The sequence below is a fragment of the Oncorhynchus tshawytscha genome, linkage group LG26 (assembly GCF_018296145.1).
Source record: "Oncorhynchus tshawytscha isolate Ot180627B linkage group LG26, Otsh_v2.0, whole genome shotgun sequence".
Lineage (NCBI taxonomy): Eukaryota > Metazoa > Chordata > Actinopteri > Salmoniformes > Salmonidae > Oncorhynchus > Oncorhynchus tshawytscha.
Window position 1 is genome coordinate 15267394 of NC_056454.1, and position 19215 is coordinate 15286608.

Consider the following 19215-nt stretch of genomic DNA (forward strand, 5'->3'; position numbering starts at 1 on the left):
CTCTCTCTCTCTCTCTCTCTGGTCTCTCTCTCTCTCTCTCTGGTCTCTCTCTGTCTCTCTCTCTCTCTCTGGTCTCTCTCTCTGGTCTCTCTCTCTCTGGTCTTCTCTGTCTCTCTCCAGTTCTCTGGTCTCTCTCTGGTCGTATCTCTGGTCTCTCTCTCTCTGGTCTCTATCTCTCTCTCTGGTCTCTGGTCTCTCTTGATCTCTGGTCACTCTCTCTGGTCTCTCTCTGGTCTCTCTCTGGTCTTATATGGTCTCTGTGATATCTCGCTCTGGTCTCTGGTCTCTCTCCTCTGGTCTGATTATATATCTATCTCTGGTCTCTCTCTCTGGTCTCTCTCTCTCTGGTCTCTCTCGCTCCTCTGGTCTCTCTGGTCTCTCTGGTCTCTCTTATCTCTGGTCTCTCTCGCTCTCTCTGGGTCTCTCTCTCGCTCTCTCTGGTCTCTCTCTCGCTCTCTGGTCTCTCTCTCTCTCTCTCTGGTCTCTCTCTCTGGTCTCTCTCTCTCTGGTCTCTCTGTCTCTCTCTCTGGGTCTGGTCTCTCTCTCTCTCTGGTCTCTTCTCTCTCTGGTCTCTCTCTCTCTCTCTGGTCTCTCTTCTCTCTCTGGTCAGTTCTCTCTCTCTGGTCTCTGGTCTCTCTCTTTATCTGTCTCTCGTCTGGTCTCGCTATCTGGTCTCTCTCTCTCTCTGGTCTCTCTGGTCCTCTGGTATATATCTCTCTCTGGTCTCTCTGGTCTCTCTCTGTTCTTCTGTCCTCTTCTCTGGTCACTCTCTCTGGTCTCTCTCTCTCTCTGGTCTCTCTCTGGTCTCTCTGGTCTTCTCTCTGGTCTCTCTGGTCTCTCTCAGTTATCTCTGGTATATATCCCAGTTATATCTCTGGTCTATCTGTATATGCAGTTAATCTCTAGTTATATATATATATATGGTTATATATATATATATATATCTTGATTATCTCTCTGGTCTCTCTACCTTATAATACCTCTGGATTCTCTATCTCTCTCTGGTCTATAGTTCTCTCTCTGGTCTCAGTTATATATATATAAATATCTCTCTGGTATATATATAGATCTGCAGTTCTCTACCGGTTAATATATATCTTCTATCTTGCCTTCTCTGATATTATGATTATATATATGCAGATTATTCTCTAGTCTATATATATATATCTGGTATATACTCTGGTCTGTCTTCTCTGGTCTCTCTCTGGTCTCTCTCTATCTCTCTGGTCTATATAAATCTCTGGTTATGGGTTCTCTCTTCTCTGGGTCTCTCTCTCTCTGGTCTCTCTCTCTCTGTCTCTCTCTGGTCTCTCTCTGGTCTATATATCTCTGGTCTCTCTCTGGTCTCTGGTTCTCTCTCTCTCTCTGTCTCTCTTTGGTCTCTCTGGTCTCTCTCTCTCTCTGGTCTTCTCTGCCTCTCTTCTGGTCTCTCTCTCTGGTCTCTCTCTATTCTCTCTCTCTGGTCTCTCTCTCTGGTCTCTCTCTGGTCTCTCTCTGGTCTCTATGCAGTCTCTCTGGTATCTTTCTCTCTCTCTCTCTGTCTCTCTCTATCTGTCTCTGTCTCTCTCTCTGGTCTCTCTCTCTTCTTCTCTGGTCTATATCTCTCTGGTCTCTCTCTCTCTTCTCTCAGTCTTATATATATCTATGAGTCTCTCTGGTCTCTCTCTCTCGTCTCTCTGGTCTCTCTCTGGTCTCTGTCTCTCTGGTCTCTTCTCTCTGGTCTCTCTCTCGCTCTCTCTCTGGTCTCTCTCTCTGGTCTCTCTGGTCTCTCTCTCTCTGGTCGCTCTCTCTGGGGTCTTCTCTCTCTGTCTCTCTCTGGTCTCTCTCTCTGGTCTCGCTGGTCTCTCTGGTCTCTCTCTCTCTGGTCTCTCTCTGGTCTCTCTGCTCTCTGTCTCGCCTCTCTCTCTGGTCTCTCTGGTCTCTCTCTCTCTCTCTCTCTCTGGTCTCTGGTCTCTCTCTCTCTGGTCTCTCTATCTCTCTCTGCAGTCTCTTATATCTGGTCTCTCTCTCTGGTCTCTCTGGTCTGGTCTCTGTCTCTATCTGGTCTCTCTCTGGTCTCTATCTCTGCAGTTGTCTCTCTGGTCTAGTTCTCTGGTCTCTCCCTTCTCTGTTCCTCTCGCTTTCTCTGGTCTCTTGCCTCTCTATCTCTCTGTTCCTCTCAGGTCTCTGTCTCTCTCTCTGGTCTCTGGTCTCTCTCTGGTCTCTCTCTCTCGTCTCTCTCTCTCTCTGGTCTCTCTCTCTCGCTCTCTGGTCTCTCTCTGGTCTCTCTTCTCTCTCTCTGGTCTCTCTCTGGTCTCTCTCTCTGGTCTCTGGTCTCTCTCTGGTCTCTCTCTGATTATATCTCTGTCTCTATCTCTCTCTCTGGTCTCTCTCTCTCTGGTTCTCTATATCTCTGGTGTATATATATTCTAGTTAATATATATCTGGATTATATATATCTCTGATTATATCTATATCTCTGGTCTCGCTATATCTCTGGTCTCTCTATCTCTCTGGTCTCTCGTCATCTCTGGTCTCGCTTCCTCTGTCTCTTATATCTATTCTCTCTGGTCTCTCTCTGATTCTCTGTCTCTCTTCTCTCTCTCTCTCTGGTCGCTCTCTGTCTCTCTCTCTGGTCTCTCTGGTCTCTCTCTGGTCTCTGGTCTCTCTCTGGTCTCTGGTTCTCTCTCTCTCTCTGGTCTCTCTGGTCTCCTCTCTCTGGTCTCTCTCTCTCTGGTCTCTCTGGTCGCTCTCTGGTCTCTCGCTCCTCTGGTCTCTCTCTCGCTCTCTGCTTCTGGTCTCTTCGCTGTCTCTGGTCTCTCTGGTCTCTCTCTCTGGTCTCTCTCTCTCGTTCTCTTCTGTCTCTCTGGTCTCTGATTCTCTGGTCTCTCTCTCTGGTCTCTCTCTGTCTCTTTCTCTTGTCTCTCTGGTCTCTCTCTCTCTCTGTCTCTCTCTCTCTCTGGGTCTCTCTCTCTCTGGTTCTCTGGTCTCTCTCTGGTCTCTCTGGTCTCTCTGGTCTCTCTCTCTCTCTGTCTCTCTCTCTCTCTGGTCTCTCTGGTCTCTCTGGTCTCTCTCTCTCTCTGGTCTCTGTCTCTCTCTCTCTCTCTATCTCTGGTTCCTATATATCTCTCTGTCTATCTCTCTCTGGTCTCTCTCTGGTCTCTGGTCTCTCTCTCCTTATATCTCTCTCTGGTCTCTTATATATATAGATCTCTGGTCTCTCTCTCTCTAGTTCTGGTCTCGATTATCTTGTCTCTCTGGTCTCTCTCTGGTCTCTCTGGTCTCTCTGGTCTATTTCTCTCTCTCTGGTCTCTCTCTGGTCTCTCTGGTCTCTCTATCTCTGGTCTCTCTCTGGTCTATATCTATTCTCTGGTCTCTCTCTCTGGTCTCTCTGGTCTCTGGTTCTCTCTCTCTGGTCTTCTTGGTCTCTGGTCGTCTCTGGTCTCTGGTCTATCTCTCGTCTCTCTGGTCTCTCTCTGGTTGTCTCTCTGGTCTCGCTCTCTCTCTGGTCTCTTCTCTCTCTGGTCTTCTCTGGTCTCTCTCTCTGGTCTCTCTCTCTCTGCAGTCTCTGGTCTCTCTGGTCTCTCTCTCTCTCTCTAAGTTATCTCTCTCTGGTCTCTAGGTCTCTCTCTCTCTCTGGTCTCTTCTCTCTCTGGTCTCTCTCTGGTCTCTCTCTGGTCTCTCTCTGGTCTCTCTGGTCTCTCTCTCTCTCTCTGGTCTCTCTCTCTGGTCTCTCTCTCTCTCTCTGGTCTCGTCTCTCTCTGGTCTCTCTCTCTGGTCTCTCTCTCTCTCTGGTCTCTCTCTCTGGTCTCTCTCTCTGGTCTTCTCTGGTCTCTCTCTGGTCTGGTCTCTGGTCTCGTCTCTCTGGTCTTCTCTCTGGTCTCTCTCTCTGGTCTCTCTGGTCTCTCTGGTCTATCTCTGGTCTCTCTCTCTCTCTCTCTCTGGTCTCTCTCTGGTCTCTGGTCTCTCTCTCTCTCTCTCTGGTCTCTCTCTCTCTGGTCTCTGGTCTCTCTCGTCTCTCTCTGGTCTCTGGTCTCTGGTCTCTCTCTCTCTCTGGTCTCTGGTCTCTCTGGTCTCTCTCTGGTCTCTCTCTCTCTGGTCTCTGGTCTCTCTCGCTCTCTGGTCTCTGGTCTCTCTCTCTGTCTCTCTGGTCTCTCTCTCTGGTCTCTCTCTTCTGGTCTCTCTCTCTGGTCTCTCTGGTCTCTCTCTCTCTGGTCTCTCTCTCTCTGGTCTCTCTGGTCCTCTCTGGTCTCTCTCTCTCTGGTCTCTGGTCTCTCTCTGGTCTCTCTCTCTCTGGTCTCGCTCTGGTCTCTCTGGTCGCTCTCTGGTCTCTCTCTCTTCTCTCTGGTCTCTGGTCTCTGGTCTCTGGTCTCTCTCTCTGGTCTCTCTCTGTCTCTCTCTCTGGTCTCTCTCTCTGGTCTCTCTGGTCTCTCTCTCTGGTCTCTCTCTCTGGTCTCTCTCTCTGGTCTCTCTGTCTCTGGTCTCTGTCTCTCTCTCGCGGATTCTCTGTCTGGTCTCTTCGCTCTCTCTGGTCTCTCTCGCTCTCTGGTCTCTGGGTCTCTGGTCTCGCTCTCTGGTCTATCTCTCTCTGGTCACTGGTCTCTCTGGTCTCTGGTCTCTGGTCACTCTCTGGTCTCTCTCTATATCTCTCTGGTCTCACTCCGGTCTCTGGTCTCTTCTCTCTGGTTATCTATATATCATCTCTGGTCTCTCTCTGGTCTCTGGTCTCTCGTCTCTCTGGTCTCTCTGGTCTCTGGTCTCTGTCTCTCTCTCTCTGGTCTCTCTCTCTGTCTCTCTCTGGTCTCTCTCTGGTCTCTCTCTCTCTGGTCTCTCTGGTCTCTCTGGTCTCTCTCTCTCTCTGGTCTCTCTGGTCTCTCTCTGGTCTCTCTCTGGTCTCTCTGGTCTCTATCTCTCTTTATATATATCTCTGGTCTGGATGTATGGTATATCTCTGGTCTCTGGTCTCTCTGGTCTCTCTCTGTCTCTGGTCTCTCTCGCCTCTGGTCTCTCTGGTCTCTCTCTCTCTTGGTCTCTATCTATCTATATCTCTCTGGTCTCTCTCTCTGTCTCTCTCTCTCTGCGAGTCTCTCTCTCTCTCTCTTCTCTGGTCTCTCTCTTCTGCCTTGTCTCTGTCTCTCCTCTGGTCTCTTCTCTGGTCTCTCTGGTCTCTGGTCTCTCTAGATCTCTTCTCTGGTCTCTCTATCTCTGGTCTCTATCTCTGGTCTCTCTGGTCTCTTCTCTCTCACTTGTCTCTCTCTGGTCTCGTCTCTCTCTCTCTCTGGGGTCTCTCTCTGTCTCTCTCTCTCTCTGGTCTCTCTCTTCTCTCTCTCTGGTCTCTCTGGTCTCTCTCTGGTCTCTGGTCTCTCTCTGTCTCTCTCTGGTCTCTCTCTTCTCTGGTCTCTCTCTCTGGTCTCTCTCTCTCTCTCTCTCTCTGGTCTCTCTGTCTCTCTCTGTCTCTCTCTGGTCTCTCTCTCTCTCTTAGAGATTCTAGAGAGAGAGTCTCTCTGGTCTCTGATTATATATATATGGTTATATATCTCTCAGAGATATATATCTATCTCTCTGGTCTATATAGATCTCTAGATAGGATCTCAGATAGAGAGTCTCTCTCTCTCTGGTCTATCTGGTCTACTCTATATCTCTGGTCTATATCTCTGGTCTCTCACATCTGGTCTCTTGGCCTGCTCTAGTTCATAAATATTGTCTTTGTTATCTCTGGTCTTCGGTCTCTCCTCTGGTTCCTTTCAGTCTCTCTCTGGTCTCTCAGTCTCTCTCTCTCTGGTATATCGTCTCTATATCTATATCTGTCTCTCTGGTATCTGGTCTCGCTCTCTGGTCTATCGCTCTCTGGTCTCTTCTTCGCTTCTGTCTCGTTATATCTCTTCTCTCTGGTCTCTCTCTCTCTCTGGGTCGTCTCTCTCTCTCTCTGGTCTCTTTCCTCTCTCTCTGGTCTCTCTCTCTCTCTGGTCTTTCTCTCTGGTCTCTCTCTGTCTCTCTCTGGTCTCTCTCTCTCTCGTCTCTCTCTCTCTCTGGTCTCTCTCGTCTCTCTGGTCTCTCTCTCTCTCTCTCTCTGGTCTCTCTCTCTCTGTCTCTCTCTCTCTCTCTCTCTCTGGTCTCTCTCTCTATCTCTGTCTCTCTCTTCTCTCTCTCTTCTGGTCTCTCTCTCTCTCTGGTCTCTCTCTCTCTCTCTCTCTCTCTCTCTGGTCTCTCTCTCTCTCTTCTTCTCTCTCTGGTCTCTCTCTCTCTTCTCTTCTCTGGTCTCTCTCTGCTTGTCTCTGCTCTGTCTCTCTCTGTTTCTCTCTCTCTCATCTCTCTCTGGTCTCTCTCTCTGCTTCTGGTCTCTGCTCTCTCTACCTTCTGGTCTCTCTCTCTCTCTCTCTCTGCTCTCTGTCTCTTCTCGCTTCTGGTCTCTCTCGCTCTTATTCCTCTCTTCGCTCTCTGGTCTCGCTTCTGGTCTCGCTCTCTCTCTGGTCTCTCTGTCTCTCTCTCTGGTCTCTCTGTCTCTGGTCTCTCTCTCTCTCTCTCTCTGGTCTCTTCTCTCACTCTCTCTGTTCTCTCTTTCTCTCTGGTCTCTCTTTCTCTCTCTCTCTCTGTCTCTCTTCTCTGGTCTCTCTCTCTCTGGTCTCTCTGTCTTCTTCTCGCCTTCTGGTCTCTCGGGCTCTTGGTCTCTTCTCTCTCTTCGTCTTCTGGTCTTGTCTCTTCTCTGGTCGCTGGTCTCTGGTCTCTCTTCTCTGGTCTCTCTGTCTCTCTCTCGTCACTCTGGTCTCTGGTCTCTCTCTCTGGTCTCTTCTTCTCGCTCTCTGGTCTTCTCACTCTCTGGTCTCTTCTCTCTCTCTCTGGTCTGATCTCTCTCTCTGGTCTCTCTCTGGTCTCTCTTCTCTGGGTCTGTCTCTTTTGGTCTCTCTGGTCTCTCTGGTCTCTCTGGTCTCTCTCTCTCGCTTCTGGTCTCTCGCTTCTCTGGTCTCTCTTCTGATCTCTCTTCGCTCTGTCTTGGTCTTCTCTGATCTCTTCGCATTCTGGTCTCTCGCCTTCTGATCTCTCTCGCTCTCTGGTCTTCTCTCTCTGATCTCGTTTCTCTGGTCTCGCTCTCTGGTCTCGTTCTCTGGTCTCTCTCTCTCTGGTCTCTTCGCTTTCTGTCTTGGCCTTTCGCTTTTGGTCTTCTTGCTCGTCTCGTCTCTGGTCTCTGGTCTCTGGATCTTCGCTCGCTCTCTGGTCTCTCTCTCTGTCTCTGGTCTCGCCTCTGGTCTCTCTCTCTGGTCTCTCTCTGGTCTCTCTCTGGTCTCTGGTCTCTCTCTCTCTGGTCTCTCTCTGATCTATCTCTTTCTTTCTCTTGTCTATTCTCGTTTCTTCTCTCTGGTCTCTCGCTCGCTCTCTGGTCTCTCTCTCTCTCTGGTCTCCTCGCTCTCTGTCTCTGGTCTCTGGTCTCTCTCTCTGGTCTCTCTCTCTTCTCTGATCTTCTTCGCTCTGGTCTCTGATCTCTCTCTCTGGTCTTCTCTCTGATCTCGCTCTCTGGTCTCTCTCTCTCTGGTCTCTCTCTCTGGTCTCTCTGGCTCTCTGGTTTCTCTCTTCTCTGGTCTCTATCGCTCCTGGTCTCTGGTCTTGGTCTATCTCGTCATCTGGTCTCTCTGTCTCTGGTCTCGCTCTCTGGTCTCTCTGGTCTCTCTGGTTCTCTGCTCGCCTCTGGTCTCTCTGTCTCTGGTCTCGCTTCTCTGGTCTCTCTCTGGTCTCTTCTGGTCTCTCTGTCTCTTCTGGTCTCTCTCGCTCTCTTCTCTCTCTCGCTCTGGTCTCTCTCTCTGGTTGATATATATCTTCTTCTTCTCTCTCTCTCTTCTTGTCTTCTGATATCCTCTCTCTCTCGTCTTCTGATCTATCTGATCTCTCTCTGATCTCTCCCTCTCTGATCTCTCTCTCTCTCTCTGGTGTCTCTCTCTCTCTCTCTGGTTCTCTCAGTTCTCTCTCTCTGGTCTCTCTCTCTCTGGTGTCTCTCTCTGGTCTCTCTCTCTGTCTCTCTCTCTCTCTGGTCTCTCTCTCTCTCTCTCTCTCTGTGTCTCTCTCTCTGTCTCTCTGGTCTCTCTCTCTCTCTCTCTCTCTGGTCTCTCTCTCTCTCTGGTCTCTCTCTCTCTCTCTGTCTCTCTCTCTCTCCTCTCTGGTCTCTCTCTCGTCTCTCTGGTCTCTCTCTCTCTGTCTCTCTGTGTCTCTCTCTCTCTCTCTCTCTCTGTGTCTCTCTCTCTCTCTCTCTGGTCTCTCTGGTCTCTCTGGTCTCTCTCTCAGTCTCTCTCTCTCTGGTCTCTCTGGTCTCTCTCTCTCGTCTCTCTCTCTGGTCTCTCTGGTCTCTCTGGTCTCTCTGGTCTCTCTGGTCTCTCTCTGGTCTCTCTTGGTCTCTGGTCTCTCTCGCTCCTCTGGTCTCTGGTCTCTCTCTCTCTCTGGTCTCTCTCTCTCGTCTCTCTGGTCTCTCTCTCTCGTCTCTGGTCTCTCTCTCTCTCTGGTCTCTCTCTCTGGTCTCTCTCTCGTGTCTCTCTCTCGTGTCTCTCTCTCTCTCTGGTCTCTCTGGTCTCTCTCTCTCGTCTCTCTCTCTGGTCTCTCTGGTCTCTCTCTCTCTCTCTCTCTGGTCTCTCGTCGCTCTCTGGTCTCTCTCTCTGGTCTCTCTCTCTGGTCTCTCTCTCTCGTCTCTCTCGTCTCTCTGGTCTGTCTCTCTCGTCTCTCTCGTCTGTCTCTCTCGTCTCTCTCTCTCGTCTCTCTGGTCTGTCTCTCGTCTCTCTGGTCTCTCTCTCTCGTCTCTCTGGTCTCTCTCTCTTGTCTCTCTGGTCTCTCTCTCTCGTCTCTCTGGTCTCTCTCTCTCGTCTCTCTGGTCTCTCTCTCTCTGGTCTCTCTCTCTCTCTGGTCTCTCTCTGGTGTCTCTCTCTCGTGTCTCTCTCTCTCTCTCTGGTCTCTCTCTCTCTCTGGTCTCTCTCTCTCTCTTTGGTCTCTCGCTACGATCTCTGTCTGGTTTCTCTCAGGTCTCTCTTGCTGATCTCTCGTCTCCCTTCTGTTACAGACTAGCATGGGCTCCCTCTGAGGCTTGCTCTCGCTGTCTGGGTCTGAGCTCCCCCCATTGTCCTTGGCATTAATGGGGAGGTTCCATGTATTTGAACTAGTACATCTGTTTCTACTTTTAAACGAATTATCAAGCCCTTGATTAGGTAAATTAATTAGCTAGTTCAGGGCTACAACAAACTTGTGAAACGTTTGGGGGTCCACTGGGCAGTGTTGTACCACTCTATTTTCTATAACTGTCTGGCTGGCTTTTGAAGGCTCATCTGTGGTATCTGACTTTTCCTCATTGCAGTTTGTGCTAAGGAGTTATTTCAAGCTTTTCAATATAGATTTTCTTGTTGCAGGGAGTATTTTGTTCTTCAGTTCGTCAGCCAGAGTTGAGTCATGTCACCTCCCTCTCTCCTGCGGCAGTAATGACACCTCAGTCCATGTCAGTCGCTATTCCTCTGTGGAGAGGTGTCACTCTCGACAAGCGTGCCCTCACTTTCCACCTTGTCACCAATCAGAAAGCCGGAGGCCATTTGCTGTCACACACACACACACACACAGTGCGAATCGGCTGTTGGTCCTCTCTGTTCACCTGGTGCAGCCGGTACTAGCTCCTGTGCATTGTGGTGGCCAGACGCACACACAGAGAGAGAGAGAGCGAGAGATATCACACTCTTCAAGCTTGTCGATACATTCCCCTGTCAAGGGACAAAATTGCTATGATTTCACCCGTAGCTATTTTTCTTATCTTCGTTTGTCAGATTTGAATTTTTTCCTTATTTTAGTCTGTCACATTGGAAACAGGAAAAGCAGACCGAAACGGACTGTGTGATTTTTGTTTCTTGTTATTTTGAGTTGTTGTCGACGAGCCAGTGGATCTTTCAATCTGTTGACAGGCGTTCATTTAAGAGAGAGAGAGAGAGACACACACACACACACACAGGGCGGGTGGTTGAGGGTCTGTAGTCATGCGGGTGCCGCTCCCATCGAAGGGACTGAAAATAGCCTATGGAGCAGATGGCTCAGTGTTGAACTGATGCATAGCCAGCGAGCCAGGACACTTTGATTGTAACTAACCTCAAAAGAAAATGATGTATACTCTCTTGTACTTTCATGTCGCTAGGCTATTTTGTTTTGTTCACATCAGATTTTGATCAGATCTGTGTTGCCGCTCTCGTGGTCGGCAAATGCGAGTGCATTTTCTTTTCTCCCCGATGTGGGAAAATATTTATGCTTTTAGCAATTGCTTGATATTAGAAGCACAGTAATATTTTGGGCACAGATGGGGGGGAGTGTGACACCAATCAACCCAGCTGTGTTTGCTAGGGATGGGGGAGTGTGACACCAATCAACCCAGCTGTGTTTGCTAGGGATGGGGGAGTGTGACACCAATCAACCCAGCTGTGTTTGCTAGGGATGGGGGAGTGTGACACCAATCAACCCAGCTGTGTTTGCTAGGGATGGGGGAGTGTGACACCAATCAACCCAGCTGTGTTTGCTAGGGATGGGGGGGGGAGTGTGACACCAATCAACCCAGCTGTGTTTGCTAGGGATGGGGGGGAGTGTGACACCAATCAACCCAGCTGTGTTTGCTAGGGATGGGGGAGTGTGCTACCAATCAACCCAGCTGTGTTTGCTAGGGATGGGGGAGTGTGACACCAATCCCCCCACCCCCCGAAAACTGTAATTGCCCAGGCCTGATCTAGAGCATCCCAAAACATGCTCAATGGGTGATATGTCTGAGAACGCAGGCTATGGAAGAACTGGGACATTTCCAGCTTCCAGGAACTGTGTACAGATCCTTGCGACATGGGACTGTCCATTATCATGCTGAAACATGAGGTGATGGCAGCGGATGAATGGAACGACAATGGGCCTCAGGATCTCATCACGGTGTCTCTGTGCATTCAAATAGCCATCGATAAAATTCTATTTTTGTTTGTTGTCCGTTGCTTATGTCAGGTGGATGGATTATCTTGGCAAAGGAGAAATGCTCACTAACAGGGATGTAAATAAATTTGTGCACAAAATTGGAGAGAAATAAGCTTTTGTGTGTATGGAACATTTCTGGGATCTTTTATTTCAGCTCATGAATCATTTATATTTTTGTTCTGTATATAAGAGAAAAAGACATGTAATATAGCTGACAAAAATTAACGTGTGTGTGTGTGTGTGTGTCCATGTGTCCATCATGTTCCAATGCTCTAATCAGGACCTCTTAGCAGGGGGCACCGTGTTTGTTTGATGGCGTAAATGACTGCATGTGTGTATCTGTGTGTTTGTTTGTGCGTTCCATGGGTCTCCCATGGTGTGTGGGATGAGATACTGTAACTGTCCCCCTCAGAGGACCAGAGGGGAGAAGTCTGTGTATGATGACACACACTCGGGTGGGTTTCCGTCACACAGCCGGTCTCCTCCAGGGTGATTGAGTAACTATAGAGGTAACTAACGAGACAGACAGACACCTCCACATCCGTGTTCATTTTTCTGGCCTATCTGCTCCGTCACTGCATTGCTCCTGCCTGTGGTCTGAACCGTCTAACCCAACCAACTTTACCAGCGTCACACTTAAGCAATAAGGCCTTAGGCGGTGTGGTATATGGCCAATATACCACGGCTAAGGGCTGTTCTTAAACACGACGCAACACGGAGTGCCTGGATACAGCCCTTAGCTGTGGTATATTGGCCATATACCACAAACCCCCAAGGTGCCTTATTGCTATTATAAATTGGTTACCAACGTATGACAATTTTTTTTTTAAAGTTTTACTAATTGCATGTGGTATACGTTCTGATGTACCACGGCTGTCAGCCAATCAGCATTCAGTGCTCGAACCACCCAGTTTATAATCGCAAATATACCAGTGATATATGATTTACGAGTGGTAGTGTAATCACTTCGTAGAAAAATTATGTACGTGTTCAATTATTAAGTGAAGTGCAGTGCTATTCAAGTCCAGATTGGTCAATTACTCTTATTTGACGCATCAGATGACGAGTACTGACCAAAACGGCGTTCGATACCTACTAAGCTACCGTAGGTTGCCTTAGTTAGTTTTTTCCGTGGTAGGAGTGGGGTGTGTGTGTGTGTGTGTGTGTGTGTAATCAGCTAGCCAGCGGGGGTGAGAAAGAGGGAGGGAGGGAGAGAGCAAGAGAAATGCACATTTTCAAGTTTTATCTGTTCTCTGGAGCTACACCACCACCGCCGCCATGCATTATTCATCAACCATGTTCATGCAAGCCTTAAACTGCACCAGCCCTGGAGACCTAGAACTCACTCTCTCCTCTCTCTCCTCCCTATCTCTCTCCTCTCTATCTCGCTATCTCTCTCCTCTCTATCTCGCTATCTCTCTCCTCTCTATCTCGCTATCTCTCTCCTCTCTATCTCGCTATCTCTCTCCTCCCTCTCTCTCTCCCTCTCTCTCTCCCTCTCTCTCTCTCTCCTCCTTATCTCTCCTCCCTATCTCTCTCTCAGGGACGTTTCGCTGTACGTTCTGTCAGACGGAGGTAGAGGAGGACGAGTCTGCGGTGCCCAAGAAGGATGCCAGGACCCTGGTGGCCCGTTTCAACGAACAAATCGAGCCCATATACGTGCTGCTGCGTGAGACCGAGGACGTCCACCTATCAAACGACCTGCTGGAGCCCGAACCTGCCGAGATCCCCGCCCTCAAACAGAGGTCGGCCCCCACCCCTTTTCACCTCCAACATCCAATCAGTGTTCACGTTTTTTTCCCCGAGTCCCGCTGTAAATGTGTTCCTGTCACCGCTCGGCTAGTCCTGTACACCAGAGCGTTATATATTTAGTTAGAACATTGAGGTTTCTGCCTTTACGATACATTTTACATGACACTACAATGTTCTATGGCAGCCATGTCATCACCACATTAACATTACATGGGCGGTATTTAAAGAATGCTTTGTCACAATGTCTAGAATTAGAACGGTATTTCAAATGCAAAAAGTTGGCCCAACTTCCTAAACATGTGGCTCTCCTATAAACTGACTTGTGACATCTCTGCTTAACCTGCAATCTGTGACTTATTCACCGAGGAAGTCCCTGTGTCTGTTATTAGTGGAATGCAATGTCGTTTACGGCTCTCGGGCTTCTCATGAACAGATCACACCGTGAACTACTGTCCCGTGCGACGGTGCTAAGTTGTCGCTCTCTGTCCCGCCCTGTAGCCGGGACCGTGCGGCGGCGGCAGCGGGTGCAGCAGCCGGCGGTCCCCACCGCGAGGCCTGGTCCACCAAGGGCTCGTCCTACGCCGACCTGTACACCCAGAACGTGGAGATCAGCATGGGGGAGCAGGAGGAGCAGCAGCAGCGCCGGCAGGCCAGCGAGGGGAAGGCACCCAGGGAGAGACCCGTGTGGCTGACGGAGAGCACTGTGCATGGAGGAACGTACAGCGAGCCAGACCCACTCAAGAACTGTGAGTTACCGAGTGCTGCTGTGGCGCAAGTACAGACTCTGCTGTTTCTCTCTCTCTCCCTCTGTCTTGTCTGTTTGTGTCTCTCTCTCTTTGTCTGTCTAGGCTTTCCACTGTGTACTTGTTCTCCAAATCGTTTATTGAAGCGACTTCAGTGCCAACAGTGTGTTCATTTGTATTAGGATATTGAATTTAATATTTTTGCATTTGTAATGCACAATTGTGATCATTGAATTCATGAATCAAACTTGTATTTCATGATTTGAAATTGAATGAATATCACAATGTGTTATTCAATATGTATATATTCAGTTTCAATATGTTAGCTATTGCATTCATTGTCTATCAAGTTTAGATAACCTGCCATTTCAAGTTGATCAATGTTTCGTATTCAACTTCCCCAATGGATTCAGATGTCAGAGACAACATCCTGGTACTTTGCCAGAGAGGAAAGACTGAGGAGAACAGTTTCTGAATCCAATGTGGCATGTTGAATTTATTTTCTTTCCCATGGAATTTGGCTCTAGCATTTGAACCAATTTGGCTACGAGCTCTTATGAATGCTAAGACTCTGGAGCGTGGACGTGCCTTCTGTTCCACTTTATGATGATCACAGGCCGCGTTAGAAGGGAGCGTCACTCAAACCGCAAGACGACCCCAAACAGAATATAGCTAAATAGCCATGTCAGAGCCCTTCTAAGGGATAGTCTTTCCACTCCCTGTTTCCTCTTGCTCTTGTGACTGACTGGGTTCGAACCGGGTCTCCTGCATGTCACAATCCTGTGTTAGCCCACTTGGAGAAAGCCCACAGGGATGAGTTCAGGAAGCTGACGCAAGTCTCCAGCAAGTTTCATCGAAACCGCCTCGGTTCGCATTTCACACCCCCTTTGACCTCGTACTCCGAGATCACGGCACCAATCTAACTGACCGGGTTCGAAATCAGGCCTTACCGCTCAACAACAACAACACTCTCTGTGGCAAACGGAAAGCTCTGTGCACCCCATTTAATGAAAGGTGGATTGGTGATCCATCCATGTGATGAGTCGTCTTGCAATTACCTGACTGATTCCCGCTTGTAGCGAACCCTTCATGTAAGCTCGCGGGGTCAGGACCAGGTGCGAGGAGGCTATGTGATGGACAACCTTGGCTGCAGATGTGTTCGTTTAACTGATGGGGCTCTAACCCAGGTCTCTTGTGCACCAGACAATGCCGCTTTTCAGGTCTCAGACAAGTTTCTCTCAAACGAACCTGGTCACCGAACCACCTGTGTTACACTTCATTCCCCTTTGACCTCCTCCTTGAAGAGACCCGTCCAAGACACAGGACCGATGCCTGTGCTTTAGCTCAACAGGCTAACCCAGTTAGTCACGTTAACCTTATAACTGCTGGACCGAAAATCGTCCCTGGCATTTCTAACACACCGGCCCCTTCTTTCCCCTGTGGCACCCACAATGGCCCATTCTTTTCCTAGAGGCCCCCATTATTAGCCAGAGAATGATCATTTTGAGCAAGAAAACCAAAGTTTAAAATGGACGAGCCCATCTGGCATTAGCTCGAAATGCCAGATAACCAGTCCGCCCCTGCTTAAAAAAAAGTGTCTAAACAGGTCTCAGGCAAGGTTCTCATCACGTAATCATGGATCACCAAACCAGGCGAGTAACTTTGCTGGATCTTCGAAGACTTGTGTTGTTGCAGCAGATGGGGAAATGTAACACTCACTCACACAGCCTGAAGTGCCCTTGCGCAATTGTAGAAGGCGTCGTTTTCTTTTTTAAATAGCACGATGGGTTCGTGTTAAGACCCGCGTTTGAGTCTCCATATGAGCTGGATCAGGGGAAGCGTAACTCGCTAAGCAGGCAGCGTGACTTCTGTTAAAGCGGTGCCACTGGACCTACAGTTGCTCCGGATCAACTGCCGGGGTCACTGTGGAGTGATTTTGAAGGGGGGTGAATGAAGCAGATGAAGCTCTTTTTTTTTTTTAAACTCACTCATCAGCGTGAAGCGTTGCTCCTCGCGGAATTTGAAAAATACTTTAAAAAAAAATTTTTTTATAGCTGAGTGGGCTGGAATGCTTCAGGTGTCAGGGGTCATGTGTGTTTGTGAAGCAAAGGTTCCGAGTTGGAGTCTCTGGATGAGCTGAATCAGGGGGGAGCGGTACTCGTTAAGCAAGCAGCAGCGTGTCGTCCTTTTACGGGAACTTCCTGAACTTATCCCTGTATTGAAACTGAATATGTACATATTGAACTTGAATATTCAATTAAATCATGGAATACAACTTTGATTTATGAATTCAACGATACAATTTGCAAATAAAAAAACAAATTTGATATCCTGATACAAATTCAAAATTATGAAATGTGAATACAATTTCGGTTGGCACGGGAGTCGCTCCGTATCCTCTGTTAAGGCCTTAAGACATTAGGTTCTAGATTTTTTTTTTTCCATCTCCCACTAAAGGCTGATGTCTGAATGGGAGTAATCAGTGTGTGTGTGTGTGTGTGTGTGGCTGAGGTTAGACTGCTCATTAAAGGCCGAGTGCAGGATTTTGGCATTGAAGCCCTTTATCTACTTACCCAGAGTCAGATCTCATGGATACCATTTTCATTGGCTCGCGAATCTACCTCGTAACTTCCTCCATACTGGATGCAGAGACATTCAAATGGTATTAATGAGTTCATCGGACTCTGGGGAAGTAGACAGATAAAACCTTGCACTTATCCCTTTAAGAAAAACCTTTCTGATTCATGACCTTTCAGTCCTTTATTGGAGGAATTTGTCTTTGTAATGACCTCCTTGACTATTAGACCGAGTCACTTTAAAAGAAGACATTTAATCTCTGTGATGAATTTGCACATCTAGCCACATCTAGTTTACTTGTATTTGCATAGCCGTATGTACTGTTGTTTTTCTAATGATTTATTATCAGCTGTTTCTGATTGACTTGTGATGTTCTCTCTGCAGCCGGAGACGACGCGGGAGGAGCCCAGGTGGGCGTGGTCGGGCTCGGCGGCGGCCAATCGGATGAGAACGAGGAAGTGATGCGCGCCCTGCTCATCCATGAGAAGAGGAGCGGTGCCGGGCCGGCAGGAGGCGGAGCCGTAGCGGCAGGAGGCGGAGCCATAGCGGCAGCCAGGGGCAGCGACTCGGAGAGCGACACCAGCGAATCAGACGAGGACTCTCCCACGGCTCCGCCGCCTATGGCAGCGGCCCAGCGGCGGCCGACGGGCATGGAGATGGAGGAGGAGGAGGAGGATGATGACGAGTTTGAGGAGGTGGGGGCCGATGAGTCCATGGTGATGGTGGGGGGGCGGTCGTTCTCCTATCGGGAGGTGAGCCAGAGGCCAGAGCTAGTGGAGAAGATGAGCTCTCAGGAGAAAGAGGCCTACATCGAGATGGGACAGAACATCTTCCAGGAGATGTACTTCTGACTGAAAACACACAGACACTCACGTACACAGGCTCTCTCTCTCTCTCTCTGTCTCTCTCTCTCTCTCTGTCGTGTGTCCTTCACCCTCTCGTCTTCTCCCCTCGAAGAGGGAAAACAAGATGTCACTCTAGTTCCAATTCTGTTCTAGAGACCAGACTGCCTATTGCCATGACAGGTGTATTAGCGGTGTGTTCGTCTGGCAAGTCAGTCAGACTCGGCTCCACCAGTCAGTGTTTCCTCCCAGTATTACAGAAGCTGAATGTTACAGCACACTCCTCTAGTGTTGCTCTGTAACCACAGCATGATGCCTAGTGAAGACACACACACTGCCTCCCCTCTCATCCTGTCTCTACCGCCTGTACCCATTACTAAACAGGAACAGAGTTGAAGATCTGGGAACATGTCCAGGAAAACAAGTCACACGCACACACAGTTGCCAACCAGTTCATTAGACCACAGTAGACCACGCCGCTCCTTTTCTCTCCCAGTGCTCCTCCAACCTTATGGCTCTCGGTCTCCACACTCTGTGAATTCTTTACTGTTCTCAGGGCGAGCTGTTTATTATTCATTTCTCTTCTCCTCGCCCCTCTCTCTCGTTTTCCGTCTACACACACACACACACACACGCTCCCTCTTTATTTTCATCCGATTGAGATGCTTTTTTTGGGGGGGGGGGGCTCCCTCCACAAGGAAAGAGACAACTCTGGAGCGAATAATACTGGCTTTGATGTTACCGCGGTAACCCCCGGGATGGGGTGACCTGCTCAAACGCGGAGGCACCCCCCATTGCGAGGCCTTTAGCGGTGGCGTGGGGATGACATTTGCAGAGCATGTGGCTTTTTCCCTCCAAAATGTGACTGTATATGACAGTGTCTCTGTCGCTGTGTGAGACACAGTACCACTCCAACCTTCAACTCTCTGCTTCTGATGAATTTTTCACTTTTTTTTTTTTTTTTTTAACAGAGCAGTATTTACCTGTTAGGGAAGAACTACCATAGACTGTGTAAAGAGATTGAGAAGAAAACAATGGTAATTCAATGTTTTCTTTTAAAGAGAGGGTATCCTTATTGAATTCTATGCTGGCAAAGGGGCCAAGCGTGTCTAATTTTCATTTTTTGGCTAAACATGAACATGGACTTTGTTAAATTTCTCTTTGCTTTTCTTTAATATGGTTTTGAGTTGTACCACCTCCCCACCACTAGGCTCCGCCACATCTTTAGTTGAGCCTGTCAATGAAGAGCCACTTGCCTAACGTTTTAAGTTCATTGATTTGTTAAGGTACAACATTAAAGCAGATGATACTTTTGAGGATTTCAGTGAAGTATTTCTTTGTCATTATTGGTCTATTTGATCTTGCTTGGATACATTCCATTACAGGTTTGGTTGTCTTCTTATTTCTCCTCGTAGAGACATTGCCGCTACCTCATCAACAGAGTAGTTTCTCTTCAGCTTTCAAAAGTGAGCTTGCTTATGGGGCTGTCGAACCTGGCCAAATGGCTTAGGGAGAAGCTGCCAGTTCGCATTAGTTCAAATGTCGACAGTGGAGTTTAGACAAGGTGAAGTGCTATCCCCGTGGACTGGCGAAGAGACGGGCGCACACACACACACACACACACACACACTTCCCTTGCATCTTCAGGCCAATTAAATTAGTAGAAAAACAAGCGGAGCTTCTCAGGGGCTTCCATATCGTATAGCAGCGTAGCTTTAACCTGTCCTATCAGAACTGTGGTCCTGAAGCAGGCCAGGAGAGGAAGCTATTTAAAAGGGCACATTCTGTTTTGTCATGCTGCTAATTGCTCATGCTAACTCCTGAAATGCTTTAGAGAAATATGTTTCATCGAGATAAACTGTATCCAACCTTACCTACAGGAATGTAACCAACCTTCTCGGACCTTCATAAGAGCAGAGTAAGGGTGAATGTATATTTGCACAACCGTGCCATACCATACTGTTGCCTTTTTACATAAACCTACGGTAGAGAGGCCTCTGGGTAAAGAGGGAGATGAGAGGATGGCCACCCGCAGTGCACCGCCTCAAAGGTCAGGATGAAACACGACCCCTAGCTCATTAAACTCACCTGGCCTCCATGCAGCCCTTTGGAAGTCTCAATTAAAACCAACGGCATAGCCACACACAGACCATTGATCTGTCATGGAGGGGGGTGGGTTGGGGAGTGTGGCTGTCGTGGAGAGGGGAGGGGTGAGGGGCAAACCAGCCCCTTTACAGGGTCTCTTCTCAGATCTGCCACATCCCAGTGTATTGTGGGGGCTTGGTCTGGAGCTGGGGGTCCCTGTTGGTGCAGTAGAGAGGGAATTATTGAACAGGTAAGGGATTAAGGTTGGCACCCCTGGTTGACTG

At 48.7% G+C, this 19215-nt stretch overlaps 1 protein-coding gene across 1 annotated transcript in view; it reads left to right on the forward strand.

Moving 5' to 3' along the window:
- Positions 1 to 18170, forward strand: part of gtf2e1 (general transcription factor IIE, polypeptide 1, alpha) — a 60500-nt gene extending 42330 nt beyond the window's left edge. The window contains exons 3-5 of the mRNA XM_024389022.2: positions 12476 to 12677; positions 13183 to 13430; positions 16389 to 18170. Coding sequence (XP_024244790.1) covers positions 12476 to 12677; positions 13183 to 13430; positions 16389 to 16855 — 917 coding nt within the window. The 3' untranslated portion in view covers positions 16856 to 18170. The remainder of the gene's footprint in view (positions 1 to 12475; positions 12678 to 13182; positions 13431 to 16388) is intronic.
- The last annotated feature ends 1045 nt before the right edge of the window (positions 18171 to 19215 follow it).